Below are 19,687 nucleotides of genomic sequence, written 5' to 3'. Positions count from 1 at the left end.
TGAATTGGATAGTTGATGAATTTATGTAGCTGATGTGGAGTTAACTATCTTAAAGTCATTGATTAGCATATTCTTTCATGATAATCTATAAATCGCTCCTGTGGGAACTGTTGTAAGATCCTACAGAGCCAGAGAATATATGCTGCATGAAGACAGAACAGGTATTGTTTAGTTTAATTATGTTATAACTTGTCGTTTTGTCATCTTGCTTTTATGACATGCTATTGCATTTGTGTTATGTACTGTATTGCAATAACATGGCCTCAACCCTTTGTCGTGTGTTCTTGGGGGCAGGGTTTATGTAAATTTTAGGGTTTGTAATGTCAACCCGGGAAGAGGCTCGTTGTAGTTCCTACCAGCCGTTTGTTGTTGTCCTTAAACAGAGAATTCTTTAAAAGAAAATATCTCCCTTTGCATTGAACTTTGAGCTTAAACAACATTGCACACTAACTAAAGTTAAAAAAGTGAAATTGCAATGAACCACCCCTTTAAAAAAAATCTGATTGGTGTCTTAATAGTAAAACTCCCTTTTATTGAAGATTAGTTTACAAATCATATCACAAAGAACCACAAATGACAAAGTGAAAAATTACAATCTAATAAAACGCTTCAAAAAAACCTACAATGTTGCATAGTTTACAAGCAAAGTATCCTTTATTTTATTTTCTACATATGCACCAAGCTGACTCATTTGAATCTATCAATTCATGAATGCATCAAGATCTATTAAGATTGCAAAACTAAGGTCAAAGCAAAGAAAAACATTTACTGCATTCATTTTGCATTTTTATCCACTTGCTCACCTATTTCGCTGTAAAAACAAAAACACTTTACAGTAAGGTTTCATTTACTAAAATTAGTTAAACTAAGAATGAACAATATTTCTAAAGCATTTATTAATCTTAGTCAATGTTAATTTCAACATTCACTTATACATTAAAATCAAAAGTTGTATTTGTTAACATTAGTTAACACACTGTAAACTAACATGAACAATGAAAGACTGTATTTTTATTAACTAACATTAACCAAGTTTAATACTGTAACAAATGTGTTGCTTATTGTTAGTTCATGTTAGTTAATACATTAACTAATGTTAACAAATGAAACCTTATTGTAAAGGTTTACCAAAATAACTTTGTGAAAGCCTTCATTCACGTTCATTTTGGCCAAAACACAAAACACAATCTTAGCTGACAGTAAGAGCACTTTAGGGAAGTGTGCAATCAAGTACGCCATTGTGATAAACAAGAACAGGCCGACATTGGAATGACACATTAATATACAAGTACAGTTACATTGTAAAAATGTTTACTTAATGTTGATATTGTAGAGATGTTCAGGAAATATACAAATAGCAAAACTCAGTCACACTTTAAATTGCAGTGTTCATGTTACAGTGTAAATTAATAAGAAAGCAAACTACTTTCAATTATTTTCTGAGCTGTATTAATGTAATTCCATGTAATATGTGATGGACAGTGTAACTCTCTAAAATGTATAGACAAAAGGTTTGAAGAATGCTTTGTGGAGTCTGTGCTGAGTGACATTAAAAAAAGCATCAAAACCCAATCGGTTTGTAAATGAAAAATAAAAATAAATGCATTAACCCCAAAGTTTAGAGAAATGACCACAGTTTGGCTGCACATCACAGCCTCATCAAAGTCAGTACGGTCCTACGGTTGCTTTGGGAAAATGACAATGCTTCTGGAGATCTGTAAGCATTGACCTTTAGTCTTGGGTGGCTTAACATGGTCCTTTATGAGAGGTGGGATATTTGGGGCTTTCAGGCAGAGGTGTAGATGTATTTGGTCTTGGCCAGCCCGGAAAGCTCATCTTCGTAGCGAGGAAGGCAGCAGAAGAGGATGCCGCATCCCAGCATCAGGATGGTTGCGCCCCAGCCGAAGCCGTACGCCCACGTGTAGTCGTAATAACCTTCATAGATCTGCTCGTTGAACTTGACCGGGTAGATGATCAGAGCGATTATCTGCACGATTACTGTAAAGAAAGAAAGCAAAATTACTCAGTGGCACAACAGATTCACATTCAGATGAACTGCACAATTTTTTGTTCAGTTCCAGTGACCCTAAAAGTATTTGGACACTTAAGTCACACATGCTTAAATGCCATTACTTTACAAAATACTAAAGCAGGTGGCATGTATTGGACAGAAAGTACAAGCACACTTTTAGGCTTCAAATGATAAAACAATAGACGCCCTATTAAAAATGAACAAAACATTCAGCCTCAGATGTCACGCCCATGCATCCCATCCGAATTCTCCAGGATTTCCGGGTGTTCTCTGACAGTCTGCCTTGAAACAAAGCCGTCGTGACGCCAAATCCCCTCATGCCATTGTGTTTACAACTGTGACAATGAGTGCTTATCAAGATCAACTAAACACTGGGTTTCCAAAAGCATGTGAAGTTTGCGGCACCATTGTTGCAGTAAACTTGCACAACGTTCTTGAATGAATAATAAATTAGGCCCTGTTTACACCTTGTATTAAGATACGTTTTGGTTGAATACAGGTGTAAACAGGGTCTAAAAAGTTTTGAGTTTGTCCACTTTCGACCACATCCAAAGGTAGTTGAAAACGGATTGCTTTCATAATGTAAACGCTCATGTGGTGAATGTGTTCAAACAGCCACAAAAGACCTCCTACTCTCCTCCTACTGACCTAATGCATAAACATTATGGGAAGAGCGCAAGCCAGATGTGATTTAAACCAAGTTTTGTTTGAAGATGAAAATGTACCAAGCACAATGTTCTCTCACCATTCCAGATTTCTAGTGGACAAAAGAGACAGATTAAAATACCAGGTGTAAACGGGAATGTGTCTCCCTCGTCCATTTGTGATTTGATCGACCAAATCACATCTTAATACCAGGTGGAAACAGGGCCTTAGATGCACACCGGTCTATTACTGTAGGGACATTTTCACGCCCCTAAACATGACGCGGAACAAAACTAACTGTGATTGGTTGCTTTATATGTTGGTTAGTTGTCCTCTTGGCCAATGAAATCTGTGAGACTAAGGCTGCATCCGAAATCGCATACTTCCCTACTATATAGTAGGCAAAAAACGGTATGTGACAACAGGACTATGTCCGAATTCACAGTACTCAAAAAAGAATAGGCAAAAAGTCCCTGGATGACCTACTACTCACGGCGAGATCCTGAAGTGTGCATACGATGGACACTTTACTATCCCATGAGGCCACAGGACAGGATTTGTGAAAGGTAGTGAAGCAATGTAACTGACGCTGGTAGGTCACGTGACAATGACAACAGAGCAAATGTAGTACATCTAGATTACACACTATATAGAATATACATTTTTAGCAATTGCGAAGTAATTTCTTATTCAAAATAAGTACCTACTCAAGAGAGTATGCGATTTTGGACACAAGCCTAAACATTAACAGAGAACCAGAGTTAACTACCTGTGGTTCCTCTGTTACAACTTGAGGGAAACTGTTACAGCCCCAAATGTAAAAATCAAGGGGTATTGGGTGTATATGTGGGGGCTCGTCCGGGATCTTAATACCATATTCCTGATCTGTTGGATTGTGGTTGCTGCATTAATTTGATTGATCAGGTGTGGTAGGTAGTGCGTGTATAAGTTACCTACTGGTAAGAACAAAAAATAGTCTTGTTTGATTTACAGGCATTTATTCATAATCCAAGCATAGAACAGGTTGAGAAATCCAGGAAGTATGAGCTGATCGCCATTGCAAATCATGATTGTGGGGCTGTTTACACAACACCATTTTTGACTAATAATGTTAAACTATTAATGTGTTTTGGCTGTTCATTTACACAACAGCATTTTGGGGGTCTGAAAATGCAAACTTTTGAAAGTTTTTTAAACCGATACTGTTATTGTCTCCGTGTAAACTACAAAAATGTGAATTTGTGAAAATGGTGACGTCATGCGCATAGTGTTTCTTTACAAAGTGACATCGCCATCTACTGGCCTGGCAGCAGAACACAGCATTTTTGTTTTCGCAGACGCACGGTTACATTCCCAAGAAATCAAACCCATGAATCTTCCCTAACTCTACTGTTTGACCTACAGCAATACATTTCCAAAGCTTAGAATATGAAGTTAGTTCTAGCAGTATGGTTTAATGGTTTGCATCTAATGCTATTCTTAAAAGTCTCCAAATACTTATCTTTTATCTGTCATTTCAGTTTTAACACTTCAAATTTAACAAATCTATTTGTGTTAAATGTTGTACTTGTACATCTGAAAACAATTTTGCCATATGCTCTGATATGTTCTTATCTTATTCAATGACATTCACTTATTTTAATGTGGATTAAATACGTTTTTAGGGCAACTACGTACACAAAAGTTGCTGAAAAGTTCGGATCTGGAAAAAAATGGCTAAACGTTCAAAATGTTCCAACAGGTTCTTGATGAACTACACCTATAATATAATATAATATTGGCAGCTGTCCACAAAAAGCTTTAACTCTCATGCCGTATGGGAGGGACGGGCGTGACTGAGAGTGTTGCAGAGATGTGTGAGTGAAGCCAAGCCCTGTTTGGGTGTGTGGGGAACTTTCACACAGGGCTGCGTCTGACGTTTCAAGCAACAATGCTGTACTCATCTAATCTGAAACAGAATGAACTATTGCTCAAACAGGCAGAGTTCAAACAGAGAGTTTTCATTTTCATAATGAAACTGAATGCGAGATGTTATTTTAGTATCATTGAGATACTATTATGTTTTATCAGTATTTTGAATTAGCTTTTATATTTTCATTTTCCTTAAATTTTTACCAATTGTTTTTGTGCTGTTTTTATCATTTGTATTAGTTTCTGTTTTTTAATGTCTATATAGTTATTAATTTTATTCTAGTTTTAGTTCTACTACAGTTATACTTAAAGTACTTAGTATTTTAATTCTATTTTTATACTTAGTTATGCTTAAACTACATGAAAATGAGAAATGTTGTCTAGGCAGCTAGCTGAAATAAAAATTAAACTTTTATTTTTCTGAAATAAACTTTTATTTTATTATTTCAAAGGTATTTTCATGGTGTTATTTTTATTTAATTATAACAACCCTGATTTTAATAACAAAACATTTATGATGAAACATTCTGTTTTTCCAAGTCAACAATAAAATTGTAAGACGTCAGATCACAAAACATTAATAAGAAGAGGTTGTGACGAATAAGTGAGCAAACCTCTCCTGTCCCGTCAGCAGCTCTTCACTTTCACCTGAACACGAGTGACGAGGATGGGGGAGGGTGAGAGCGAAACACACTGACACTCGATCCCATAGCAACAGCAAAACAAAAGCCACTCAGTATTAAGCAGTGGTGTATATCTTTGAACTCTACACGCCTTAATGAGGAGTTATTTCTTGTCTCAACTTGTTTGGGATGATTTCTGCTCTGAATTGTTTTAAAGGATTAGATTCTGTACTAAAGGATTAGTTCACTTCAGAATTAAAATCTCCTGATAATTTACTCACCCCCATGTCATCCAAGATGTTCATGTCTTTCTTCAGTCAGAAAGAAATGAAGGTTTTTGGGGAAAACATTCCAGGATTTTTCTCCATATAGTGGACTTCACTGGGGTTCAACAGGTTGAAGGTCCAAATTACCATTTCAATGCATCTTCAAAGAGCTCTACATGATCCCAGATGAGGAATAAGAGTCTTATCTAGCAAAACAATCAGTCATTTTCTAAAAAAAGTTTTAGAATTACACAGTGATGTTGGAAAGGTTAAGCGTGATGTAGGTGGAAATACCACGGTAGGGTGAAAAACTCTCATTTTCTTCTCCAACTTCAAAATTGTCTGACATCATTGTTTTACCTTTTTTATAAAGTGCATTTGACTTAGTCTTTGCATGGCCGCTTTGTAAACACTTGATCGGTACGTCCACCTTACGTCACACGTGACCTTTCCAACATGACTATGTAATGCATGGCGCATCGCAGAGCAGTGCAAGATGAGCATTAGTGGTTAAAAAGTATATAATTTTTTTTTTTTTTTTAGAAAATAGACTAGACTAATCGTTTTGCTAGATAGGACCCTTATTCCTCGTCTGGGATCATGTAGAGCTCTTTGAAGCTGCACTGAAACTGACATTTGGAACTTCAACCTGTTGAATCCTTTAATGTTTTCCTCAAAAACCTTAATTTCTTTTCAAATGCAGAAAGAAAGACAAAAACATTTTGGATGACATGGGGGTGAGTAAATTATCAGGACATTTTAATTCCGAAGTTAACTAATATTTTATTGACCTAAAGTAACCTCAGTATAGCAGAATCTCTACTGGTTGACATTTTGGTTACACTTTATTTCAGTGGTCCACTTTAGACATTCTACTAACTATTAGTAACTTTGCAACTACATGTCAAATAACTCTCGTTAGTAGACTGTTAGAATTAGTGAAATAAGTTGAAATGAACTTGTAAAGTTACTTATAGTCAGTAGAATGTCTGTTAGGAGCATCAAAATAAAGTGTTAGCAGATATTAAGCAGATACTCTAATGAGATTTGGTTGACATGTGGTTGTAAAGTCAGTAAAATGTCTAAGCCATCGAAAATAAAGTGTTACAGACATGACTATGGTCCTAAAACTACAACTAAAACCATAAAAACATTCTCGTTACTTGAAATAAAACAAAATGTTAAAAAGGCTACTTTTCTCATTTTCATTTAGTTAAACTTGATGCACTAAAAAAACTAAAACAGAAATATAAATGAACAAAAACTACATAGATGTATTAAAAACTAATAAAAAATGTAAAGTGAAAATGGAAAATATTCAATTAATAAAAACTATGACGGTACTAAAATAACTGCTGCGGTTGCATGTTTCATACCATCACACCGCCCATCCCTACATCCACGTATTATCTAGAATTCATTAGATTCATTACAGATAAACTGAAGGAAATGATCTTACTGTGGAACTTCCTCGGAAAGGCTTTGATAGAAAACCCACAAGGACTGGAAAAATAAACTCATCTTTTGAGTTTTGGCCAATATGAATGTGTACACCGCCCTTTTTCCTTGATTTCCAACAAACTAAAGAACAAAGAAAGTCTCTTACCAGCCAAAATAAGCAGGCCTCCAATCAAAGGCAGCATAGGGATGTTGAGGGTACAACAGAGAGCCACGAATGAAATGATGAAGGCGATGATGAGGATGATGAGGCCTATGATCATCAGAGCAGCGACCGCCTGAGCCCATGCTGGAGGGACAACGAGGAACAAGACTTTATTATCACATGCCGTTTCATTACGGTCACATTAATGCATTCAAAAACACAATACAAAACCTATAATGAGCCCTAGCAGGCTGGGAGCTGCTTTTAACATTTTTAACTACTTATACAAACTAAGGCACGGTTAATGCACCGATCTAAACAAAAGGAGAAACTCCTGTGCATCTCATCACTTTCACTAATTTTATTCAACATGAGGAACTTAGATCAAACACATGAGGCGAATTTCAGTGATAAGGTCTAATATGGATGGTTACACATTAACAGCAATGCTTAACTAGTTTCAGTCAGTCATTAATCAGTTTCACTGCTGCTCTGAGGACTTGTAGAGACAGCGCTTGGGCTCCGAACACTCAACAGAGGAATGTGTTTTTCCTCCATGAAGTTTGTGACACAGTCACACCCAGAGACCGCTGAGGGAGGAGGAAGGGTGTGGACGGGTTTGACAAAACTATGATTGATGCAACTAGTATTATTTGGTGTGATTCACCACTCAGACAAAAGTGATCTTTGGCATTTATGATCAACTTTATAGTCACAATCCTTAGATTACATAATTATATCTTTCATGACAACAACACAAGAGCATTAAAGAAATATGAAGTGCTAACCTAAAGAAGTGGATTAGCAGCATATAGAAAATTCTCCATCTATGAATAATTTAGATGCACTGTTGTTCATAAAGAGAGTTGCAGCATGCTATTCCTGCATTAAACAGTAATGAAAGATTGTTACTGACAGGCCTTAGTTTAGACATGTTCTATTGGCAAAATAATGAAAATACCAGCTGAGGTAAAGGACGACACGCAACAGAAATGACAGGTTTTGCCTGGAGGTTAAAGTGCTTGTAAAGCTGTCAACGTTCTCGTCTGATTTTTTCAACTGGTTCAACAGGCTCTGGATGTGGCTCCATTTGCAAACTCAGTGAAGCTGACACCAATTATTTCCATTTCCCAGATAATAAAAATGATATAAATGTTATTAAACTTCTTTCATGGGCTGATGAACATGTAACAATTTCTGATCAACTTAATGACTTATAACAATGCTAATATATATATAAAATAAATAAATAAATAAATAAAAACGTTGCATACGTTATCATTAAGTTATGAAAACGTTATTTCTGAATGTTCTCTGAACATTCCATGTCCAGTTTTTTTTAAGGGAACATTCCATTTTATCATTCTGCCAACATTGGAACGTTACTTTTGATTGTTCTCAGAACGTTCTGAAACAAATAGTAACATTTAAAAAATGTCAGAAGAACGTCCAACTAAAACATTTATTTAAAAAAAAACGTTCTATGAACGATTTATAAATAATGTTTTTGTGCTAACGTTTTGAGAACATTATTAAAGATCAAACATGAACTTTTTATTATCGTTACTGGAAGAACGTTTGTTCATAACTTTGAGGGAACCTTGCCAGAACGTTAGCCAAAGTTCCGAGAACGTTCAAGTCAAAGGGTTGTTTGTTTGACTCAAGTGTGAGTCATGCAACACTATTATGTGACAGTTATCATCACATATTAGAGTGTAGTCTACTGTACAAAGTCATCGTATAGATGATCTCTTATAATACAATAGGCGTGACAAATCAATGTTTCTCTGTTTTGTGGCATAATAAATTAGTTTAAAGGCATAATAATTGTTAAAGATACACGCTTTTCCATTTGTCTTTGGTGAACGCTTTCATTTGAGCTTTATTTAATGTCTGAAACACTGGATTAAACATGGATTCAGGACTTGAACTCAATACTTACGGAACTCCATAAGAGATTTACAGTCCCACAGGTCGTTGCGGCCTCGACACTGTTTCCACATGCTGGCGTAGTGCGTTTTGGCGTTCTCGTCCTCGACCCATCCGGACTGCGCCGCGATGGCGATAATGTCGAAAATGATCGCGAACAGCAGAAGGAGAGGCAGGATCCACCTGCATCTTGGATACGCGATTCCGCAACGAAACATTTTGGAGAGTTGCTCTGTTTCGTGTCTCCTAACCGAGTGTGAAGAAGCTCTATGGATAATTTCGTGCCACTCTTTATCTGAAAGTTTCCCGGAGCTCCACCCTACAGTGAAACCTGATCTGGAGAGGCTCGACCTGTTTGAATAGATCAACTCGGGCAGGGCTGGGCCTAAAACACACACACTTCATCAGTCATGTTGTCTTTTTAACATCGTAGAAGTTCACTTTTATTTGACAATAAAGTTTTACAGTAGCCTACCTTAAAAGTTGCATGTATTATTAAATTACATCTGTGTGTGGAGTCTGTGAATTCTGTGCAAAGGTTAACTGTATTTATATAAACGGAGTTAAATAAAACTAATAAAACAATAGTTGAGATGAATACCAGCACGTTGGGCAAACATTTAACCCAATCGCTGGGTTTGTCCATTTTTTAAAACATTTTTTTGAGAGTTGGGTTTTATTGTTCTTTTCCTTTTAAATTTCTATTTCTTTTTTTTTTTTTTTTTTTTACTTTTAAGAAAGCAATGCTGTGCAGACCTTAAAGGGTTAGTTCACCCAAAAATGAAAATTCTGTCATTTATTACTCTCCCTCAAGCCGTTCCACACCGTAAGACTTCAGAACACAAATTAGGATATTGTTGATGAAATCCGATGGCTCTGTGAGGCCTGCATTGAAACTCCATTGAAACTCTCAAGGTCTATTGATGTACTAAACACATATTTAAATCAGTTCATGTGAGTACAGTGGTTCAATATTAATATTATAAAGCGACGAGAATACTTTTTGTGCGCCAAAAAAAAAAATCACGACTTTTCAAAAATATCTATATGGGCCGATTTCAGAACACTGCTTCAGAGCTTTACGAATTGAATCAGTGAATCTGAGCGCCAAAGTCACGTGATTTCAGCAGTTTAGTCGTTTGATAGGATATCCGAGTCACTGATTCAAAACTTCATGAAGCAGCATTTTGAAACTGGCCCATATAGATATTGTTGAAAAGTCATTATTTTCGTTTTTTTGGCGCACAAAAAGTATTCTTCTCACTTTATAATATTAAGATAGAACCACTGAACTCACATGAACTGTTTTAAATATGTCTTATTGAAAGTGTTAATTATCTTGCTGGCAATAGAGGCTTCACTAAACCATCAGATTTCATCAAAAATATCTTAATTTGTGTTCTGAAGATGAACGAAGGTCTTACAGGTGTAGAACGACATGAGGGTGAGTAATTAATGACAGAATTTAAATTTTTGGGTGAACTACTCTTGCATGCAGATATTAAGGTGAAGTTTCTTCCCATGCTTTCTGAGATGATTTTTCAGGGTTTTTCTCACAAACTGTTTCCCAAAAGCTCAGGTCTAACATCACTTCACATGTCCTTCTATTTAAAAATGCGTATCTCCTACTCTGAACAGATATTGTTTTCATTTCATCACGATTTATGCGATCCTTTTGGATATCAGAAAGCCATGTTTTTCCTAATATCAATCATCATTAGAACAGAACACATTTTACACAAGAACAAGATTAGTCTAGAATTCATTCAGACTTTAAAGCTCTTGATTCTTCTTTGTTCTTGTAATTGTGGCATTTGTTAAAGCTGTGAATCACACGATGGTTCCTCATTATCATGCCAATGTAATGTCAATGTATATCGTTTTCTATACTTTTATACAACATATACAATCAATACTTTCTATGAAAAGTGTCAGCCTAGAAACTATATATAGTAAATGTGTTACTACAGTAAAATGTGATTCATTCCTGCAAGGGTGGCTTAAAAAGCCTTCTTATTTATGTCAGTGTCAGTTTTAGATGATTGATGCTCTACATAGCATTGTAAGCTGGTAAACTTCTATAGAGTTCAAATGGGTTGCAAATTTTATCTTTGAGCAAATCTTCTCACACCTTTGGTGTGTGCTGGTGATTCACACGCCACTCATGCACATGCCACTTAAGTCATGCTGCTTTGATAGTTGCGTTTCAGATGAAAATCTAAATTATCATTACAGCTCCGAACAAGTGATATGAATAAATAAATAATTCAATTCAATTCAATTCAATTCAAATTTATTTGTATAGTGCTTTTCACGATACATATCATTTCAAAGCAGCTTTACAGAAAATGGATGTCAACATTACAATTTAAAGAATGTAGTTAGCAAATAATATACTTTAGGTAATTCCACATATGTTTCCATTAAACATGGTATAAATTAGTGCTGACAAATGGATAAATCGCAGTTAATCACACACAATCATTTGCAATATAACTGTGTTTGATCGATTATAAGCTTCACTGGGGGGAAAGCCTCAATTTCTTTCAAAAACGTAATGTTGAAGTGATTCTTAAACAGTACTGTATGTTTGTGTAAACTGCGGTTTAGCCGTTCCTGATGGCAGTGAGACGATGTTGTTGCTGGTAAATCAGCCTCAGGTGATTGATGGAGTCAGGGGTCATGAGAGAAACTCATACATTGTGAATGTAAACACTGTATACTAGTTATTTTTTGTGGAGGTTATGTCAATAAACAAGCATGTTTTTGTGAGACACAGAAAGTGTCCTTCAAAACTATTTCGTCCTTTTAAAATTTGAATTTAATATAAAACCACTCTGTACTTTAATTCTTTTGAGACAAATGCTAATTGCACTTTTATTTAAAATGATGGACATTTGTGTGACCCCTGTCATTCATGAGTCTGGAGATTTTCACACCTTACATTATTCATCAGTTTATGTTTGCAGTTTGATACTGAAATAAAGATGTTTAATATTAACCTTTAAGAAACAATGTAATAATATGTTTCACTTACTGTGAATAATTAACATAGAAAGACACCAATATGTTTTTTCAACTTCTCAAGATTCTGCAATTAAATGATCAGTATTCTGTAAACCTCTTTAAATCTTATACATGACAAATTATAATATAGACTCTAATTTATTATGTATAAGATTTAAATTCTGTATTGATATTTGACTGTTTGTATCCTGCACTCCTAAAAATAAAGGTTCTTTATTGTCATCGATGGTTCCATGAAGAACCTTTAACAGAATCTTTCCAAAACGTTTTTTTAAAGTGGAAGATTCTTTAGATTATAAAGATGCTCTTTATACTAAGAAAAACGGTTCATTTAGAAGAACTAAGATGGTTCTATGGTTCTGTAAAAAAAAAAAAAAAAAACTTTTGGAACCTTTAATTTAACTTTAAAGAGGTGGTTGATTATAATTTGACTTTTTTAACTTTAGTTAGTGTGTAATGTTGCTGTTTGAGCATAAACAACATCTGCAAAGTTACGACGCTCAAAGTTCAATGCAAAGGGAGATATTTTCTTTTACAGAAATCGCAACAAACAGCTAGTAGGGACTACAAGGAGCTTCTTCCTGGGTTAGTGACATCACTAACACTAAAATTTACATAAACCCCGCCCCCGAGAACACACAACAAAGGGGGCGGGGCCATGTTGGGCTGCTTTAGAGAAGAGGAAGAGTTGTTGTAGTAGAGTGTTGTTGTCATGCCGTCATTTTACGCCGGACTGCTTCACAAACGAGGGTCAATTCAACACAAAAGATGAACATGACGGCACATGCTAGTCGATGAGCTGAATCAACTCCACAGCAACTACATCAATTTATCCACTAACCATTCAGAAACGTCCGGTTTCATTCTAAAAGTTGTAACTTCTTCCTGAGTCTCTCCATCAGTGTCGACTCCGGTTTGAACAATGTAAGGCTGAACACTTTCGTCATTTTGGCTGCGTGAGATTCTCCAGCTTTGTTGTTGTTGAGCTGTTAAAGCTCCACCCTCTTCTGGAAAGGGGGCTGGGTGCAGCAGCTCATTTGCATTTAAAGGGACACACACAAAAATGGCGTGTTTTTGCTCACACCCAAATAGAGACAAATTTGACAAGCTATATTAAATGATCTGTGGGAGATTTTGAGCTGAAACTTTAGACACATTCTGAGGACACCAGAGACTTATATTACATCTTGTGAAAGGGGCATAATAGTTCCCCTTTAATTTAACAGATATTTATTGCAAGACTGCAAGTCTTTCTAAATGCCCGTTCACACTCTACAATATTGTTTGTCGTCTGCAGCTTTGAATGCTCAAACTTTTTAAAGCAAGATGAATTCTGATTGGCTATCAATGTTTTTTATCATTCATCAGTTGGAAAAGAAAACATTCCATGTTGTGGTGTGGACTCTCTTATTCTTTTAGAATGATTTTTAGAACTATATCTTTGTCGTTATCATTTTAGTAGTTATTGTTCAGCTCTTCCCAAAATATAGTCTTTGTAAAAACATGTGCGCTGTGTACAGAACGAACAAACATGACTACGATCTTGTGCATGCTTTCTATTCTGAGACATCTACTAATGTATAATAATCTAGTGAATTTTGCAGTGTTTGCATGAATCAAAGGGCGTACTCATTAAGTCCTGAAACTGCATAATCAGAATAATTCAAGGGAAATCATGTCCACCCTTTTCATACGCCCATGAAGAAACGACAGTGCTGTCTGATCCCCGTGCTCACTATTTCACGTGAATCAGAGATGAGCAGTTTATGGGGTGCATTGTTGGGTGTGTTTTTTCTTAATGCCAGCTGATGAGACACGGCTCTAGACATCAGCTAATTTACAGACTGAATTTTCGAGTGACTCAAGAAACATTACTATTTCAGCAAGGTGGGTGAAGAAACATCGCCTCACACTCCCTGGATGGACAGGTTTTGAAAACACAGGTGCCTGCGGGCAGGGCTGACCCAAGCACGGGGTGGGGCGGGGCACAGTGAGAGTTAGAGGAAGCGGCCCCCCTCGGTCGGGCCCTGCCTGCAGGTGTCCGTCACACCCAACACTGAACTTCACTGCATGTTCACAGGGTGCAATGTGCATATACACTGTAAAAAAAAATCCCGTTGTTTCTACGGAAAAATACCGGCAGCTGTGGTTACCAGAACAATACTGTAAAAATGACATCAAACCGTAAACATACTTACGGAGTTACATGTGAATTTTACATTTTAAATCTGTTAAATTTACGGTAAAATAACGTATTTCATTAACTGATATAATGTTAATTTACTAACCTAATGAAGTACTAATATCTGTTTTGTACCTTTATAATACACTGACAGTCACCAAACACAGTGGTGATGAGAGTCACTGTCACGGGAAATAAAGATAGATGCAATAGCAAGTGGTAATATCTCATTTATTGAGCTTCACTCCAGAAAGTCAGAGAAACATGTGACACAAGCAGGAGAGCGGTGACACAGGGACTTAGATGAGCCGTGACGTGGAGATGATGAAAATCGAGCTGTAGTCCGGGTGAGAGGTGATCGTGTCGGAGTCCAGGTGATCTGTAGTCGTGAAACATCCAACGAGGAACACAAGATAGGGAACACTGAGACGAAGAACTCCAACGAATGCACACACGAGGAACGAGGAACAAAACAGGGAACTCCAACAATGCACACACGAGGAACGAGGAACAAAACAGGGAACTCCAACAACGATCTGACAAACATGAAACGAAAGACAAGGCATTAAATAGGCTGGTAGAGATTAGAAACAGCTGCCGCTGATCAGACAATCAGCGGCGACGCCCACATGAAACAATTAACGTGACAGCACAACGTAAACACAGACAACAGAGTGAGACAGCGGATCCACAACCGTGACAGTACCCCCCCTCCTAGGAACGCCTCTCGGCGTTCCCAGGAGCACCTACCTGTCGATTGTAATCATCGATAAGGGAGTGATCCAGGATGTCCCTGGCAGGAACCCAACTTCTCTCCTCTGGACCGTAACCTTCCCAGTCCACCAAGTACTGAAATCCGCGTCCCCTCCTTCTCGAGTCCAGAATGCGGTTAACCGAATAAGTGGGTTCCCCGTCTACGAGACGCGGCGGTGGAGGAACCGGGGTAGGCGGATTAATGTGTGAATGAAACACAGGCTTGATTTTAGACACATGGAAGGCGGGATGAATTCTCCTGTACGCTGGAGGAAGTTTGAGTCGGACTGCCACCGGACTAATGATCTTGGTGACAGGGAACGGGCCTATGAATTTAGGAGCAAGCTTATTGGAAACGGAACGGAGAGGAATGTTCTTAGTAGAAAGCCACACTTTTTGACCTACGACGTATACGGGAGGCTTCGACCGGTGGCGATCAGTCTTAGCCTTGGTGCGCGCCCCCACTTGGAGAAGAGTCTCGCGGGCTCTAGTCCAAGTGCGGTGACACCTCTGGATGAAGGCGTGAGCGGAGGGGACCGCAACTTCGGATTCCAGACTGGGAAAGATAGGTGGCTGGTACCCTAAACTACATTCGAACGGTGAGAGGCCCGTGGAAGACACTGGTAACGAATTATGTGCGTACTCAATCATAGAGAGTTGCTGGCTCCAGGAGCAAGGATTCTTGGAAACCACACATCGCAACATTCTTTCCAAATCCTGGTTGGCTCTCTCGGTTTGACCATTGCTCTGGGGATGGAACCCAGACGAAAGACTAACGGTCGCCCCCAGCAACTTACAAAACTCTCGCCAAAATTTGGACACAAATTGGGGCCCCCTGTCGGAAACCACGTCCACCGGGAGGCCATGTAACCGAAAGACGTGGTCCACGACAGTTACCGCTGTCTCCTTAGCAGAGGGTAATTTAGGCAAAGGAATAAAATGAGCCGCCTTCGAGAACCGGTCCACTACGGTCAAAACAACCGTGTTACCCTGGGAGGGTGGGAGGGCGGTGACGAAATCTAGCGCGATGTGGGACCAGGGTCTCGAAGGGACAGACAGCGGTCGGAGTAACCCATCTGGGGGTCGATTGGAAGTCTTACCAGTGGCACAAACCGAGCAAGCCAAAACAAAACTGCGAATGTCACGAGCCATGGCAGGCCACCAGAACCGTTGTTTGACCAAAAAACTGGTGCGATTAACCCCTGGATGACAGGCCACGTTGGAACAATGATCCCACTTGATGACATTGGACCTTAACCTCTCCGGCACAAACAATCGATTCGGTGGGCACCCGGGCGGAGGCGTTACCCCTTCTAAGGCCGACTTGACCTTCGATTCGACCTCCCATGTCAGAGTGGAGACCACTAATGTCTCGGGAAGAATACACTCGGGAGTAACCGGGCGTTCGGAAGGATCAAAAATACGAGAAAGGGAATCGGGTTTGATGTTCTTAGAACCCGGGCGGTACGAAAGAGAAAAATCAAAACGTCCGAAAAAAAGTGCCCACCGAGCCTGCCTGGAGTTAAGTCTTTTAGCCGTTCTGATATATTCTAGATTCTTGTGATCAGTCCAAACGATGAAAGGTACCCCCGACCCCTCCAACCAATGACGCCACTCCTCCAACGCTAACTTGACTGCCAGCAACTCTCTGTTACCAATGTCATAATTGCGTTCGGCTGGAGATAAACGATGAGAAAAAAACGCGCAGGGGTGAACCTTATCGTCTGCGGGAGAACGCTGGGATAGAACTGCACCTACCCCCACCTCTGACGCATCGACCTCCACCACGAACTGACATGAAGGATCAGGGGCTATGAGGATAGGAGCCGAAACAAAGCGGCTTTTAAGTTTGGCGAATGCAGCCTCAGCTGCATCGGACCACCTGAACGTCGTTCTGGGGGAGGTCAAGGCGGTCAGAGGCGAGGCTAGTTGGCTGAAATTGCGAATAAACCGCCGGTAGAAATTGGCGAATCCCAGAAACCTCTGTAGGGCCTTACGGGAATCTGGACTTGGCCAATCCACCACAGCCTTAACCTTGTCAGGATCCATGCGAACTCCCTCAGACGAGACGATGTACCCTAGGAAAGAAACAGACTGTGCATGAAAATCGCATTTCTCCGCCTTGACAAAAAGCCCATTCTCTAGCAGACGCTGAAGCACTCGCCTGACGTGTTGAACATGTTCCTGGAGAGATGAGGAGAAAATCAATATGTCGTCCAGGTAGACATATATGAACTGGTCAACCATATCTCTCAACACGTCATTGACGAGTGCCTGGAAGACCGCCGGGGAGTTGGACAGCCCGAAGGGCATGACCAAGTATTCAAAGTGCCCCCTAGGGGTGTTAAAGGCAGTCTTCCACTCATCCCCCTTCCTAATGCGGACCAAATGATAAGCGTTCCTCAAATCCAATTTAGTGAAAATGGATGCTCCCTGCAACCTCTCGAAAGCTGAAGACATCAACGGCAAAGGATAGGTATTCTTTACCGTGATGTTATTCAACCCTCGGTAATCAATGCAAGGTCGCAAGGAGCCATCCTTCTTTCCAACAAAAAAGAACCCCGCCCCCGCTGGAGAAGAGGAAGGGCGAATGAACTTAGCTGCTAGAGAATCAGAAATATATTTCTCCATGGCCTCCCTCTCGGGAACGGACAAAGAGTACAACTTGCCTTTAGGCGGAGACTTACCGGGAACTAAATCTATAGCACAGTCATAGGGACGGTGCGGAGGAAGAGAAGCAGCCCGGGACTTACTGAACACTTCCTTCAGGTCTAGATACTCCGCGGGCACGTTTGACAGATCCGCTGCCTTCTCCTGTAACACAGAAACAGACACAGAAGAACAAGCAGACACAAGACAAGACTCATGACACTGAGTGCTCCATTCCAGGACGGTGTGAAGTCGCCAGTCCACCCTGGGATTGTGCTGTGTGAGCCAGGGGTGCCCGAGTACGATGGGAGCCAGAGGTGAGTCCATGAGAAGGAACTGGATAGATTCAGAGTGATTGCCAGAAGTGACGAGAGTGACAAAGTTGGTGGTGAGAGTGATGTTCGGTAGATTCTGGCCATTGAGAGCGTTGACGGAGATCTGTCTGTTGAGGGGAATGATGGGTAATAGAAACTTCTGTGCAAAATGAGTGTCAATGAAGTTACCTTCAGCTCCTGAGTCCAGTAAGGCTTGACAGGTGAGTGTGTGATTGGCCCATCTCAGTCTTACCGGAAGGAGAGTGGATGTTGAGGACTTCTCAGCGGAGATCCCACCCGATAGTAGCCTCAAACGTACTACCGGGCTCGATCTTTTACTGGACAGGCATTAAGGAAATGGCCCGCCCCTCCGCAGTAAAGGCATAGTCCTTGGGATCTCCGCCGTTCTCTCTCCTCCCGGGAAAGCCGAGCTCTCCCCACCTGCATGGGTTCAGGATCGAAAGAGGGACCGACCGTGTCCCTTGCGTTGACCCCTCGAGCCTCTGCGCCCCGAAATCCCAGGCCTGGTCGAGGGAGATTCTCCAGCTGATTAATACGGGTATCCACCCGCAGGGCCAGGTCAATAAGTCCATTAAGACTCTGTGGTAAATCCAAAACGTAGATTTCTCTTTGGACACGGTCGGCCAACCCATGCAGGAAGACGTCCCACTGCGCCTCCTCGTTCCACTTGCACTCCGCCGCCAGAGTCCGGAACTCAATAGAATAATCCGCCACCGTGCGATCTCCTTGCTTCAACGCCGTCAATCTGCGGGCTGCATCTCTTCCAGAGACCGCACGGTCAAATACTCTTCTCATCTCGGCGGCGAGTGCCAGGAACGAGGAGCAGCATGGATCGCGACCCTCCCACACCGCCGTTCCCCACAATGCCGCCTGTCCGGTGAGCAGAGTCAGCACAAACGCCACCTTGGCCTCCTCTGCTTCAAAGGTGCGTGGCTGGAGAGAAAAGTATAATGAGCACTTGTTCAGAAAAGCTCGACAGAAACTTGGCTCACCGGCATAAGTCTGTGGTGTAGGTAGACGTGGTTCAGGCTGATCCGTCAGCGATGGTAGTGGGGGAGGAACGGGCGGCGTGGGTGGCGCAGCGGGACTACGCAGTTCTTGTAGCTGTTGGGAGAGCTCGGACACCTGTGTCACCAACGCCTGTACGGCGCGACCGGTAGATGAAATGCTCTCCTGCTGTTGATCCATCCGCGCAATGCTGTGGTTGATGAACTCCGTTAATGCTGCGGAACTTGCTGCATCCTTAATGTTGGTCAGATCGTTCTGTCACGGGAAATAAAGATAGATGCAATAGCAAGTGGTAATATCTCATTTATTGAGCTTCACTCCAGAAAGTCAGAGAAACATGTGACACAAGCAGGAGAGCGGTGACACAGGGACTTAGATGAGCCGTGACGTGGAGATGATGAAAATCGAGCTGTAGTCCGGGTGAGAGGTGATCGTGTCGGAGTCCAGGTGATCTGTAGTCGTGAAACATCCAACGAGGAACACAAGATAGGGAACACTGAGACGAAGAACTCCAACGAATGCACACACGAGGAACGAGGAACAAAACAGGGAACTCCAACAATGCACACACGAGGAACGAGGAACAAAACAGGGAACTCCAACAACGATCTGACAAACATGAAACGAAAGACAAGGCATTAAATAGGCTGGTAGAGATTAGAAACAGCTGCCGCTGATCAGACAATCAGCGGCGACGCCCACATGAAACAATTAACGTGACAGC

At 40.3% G+C, this 19,687-nt stretch overlaps 1 protein-coding gene across 1 annotated transcript; it reads right to left on the bottom strand.

Moving 5' to 3' along the window:
• Positions 1-511: 511 nt before the first annotated feature.
• LOC125277484 (p53 apoptosis effector related to pmp22) lies at positions 512-9,331 on the bottom strand. The gene is made up of 3 exons (XM_048205874.1): positions 9,023-9,331; positions 7,084-7,224; positions 512-1,998 (listed from the first exon to the last, which is right to left on the bottom strand). The coding sequence occupies exons 1-3, from the start codon at positions 9,225-9,227 to the stop codon at positions 1,787-1,789; spliced, it is 558 nt and encodes a 185-aa protein (XP_048061831.1). The 5' UTR covers positions 9,228-9,331; the 3' UTR covers positions 512-1,786.
• Positions 9,332-19,687: the final 10,356 nt, after the last annotated feature.

This window comes from Megalobrama amblycephala, linkage group LG10 (genome assembly GCF_018812025.1).
Source record: "Megalobrama amblycephala isolate DHTTF-2021 linkage group LG10, ASM1881202v1, whole genome shotgun sequence".
Lineage (NCBI taxonomy): Eukaryota > Metazoa > Chordata > Actinopteri > Cypriniformes > Xenocyprididae > Megalobrama > Megalobrama amblycephala.
Note: the sequence above shows the minus strand (reverse complement) of the source record. Positions and strands in the feature narration are given on the sequence as shown.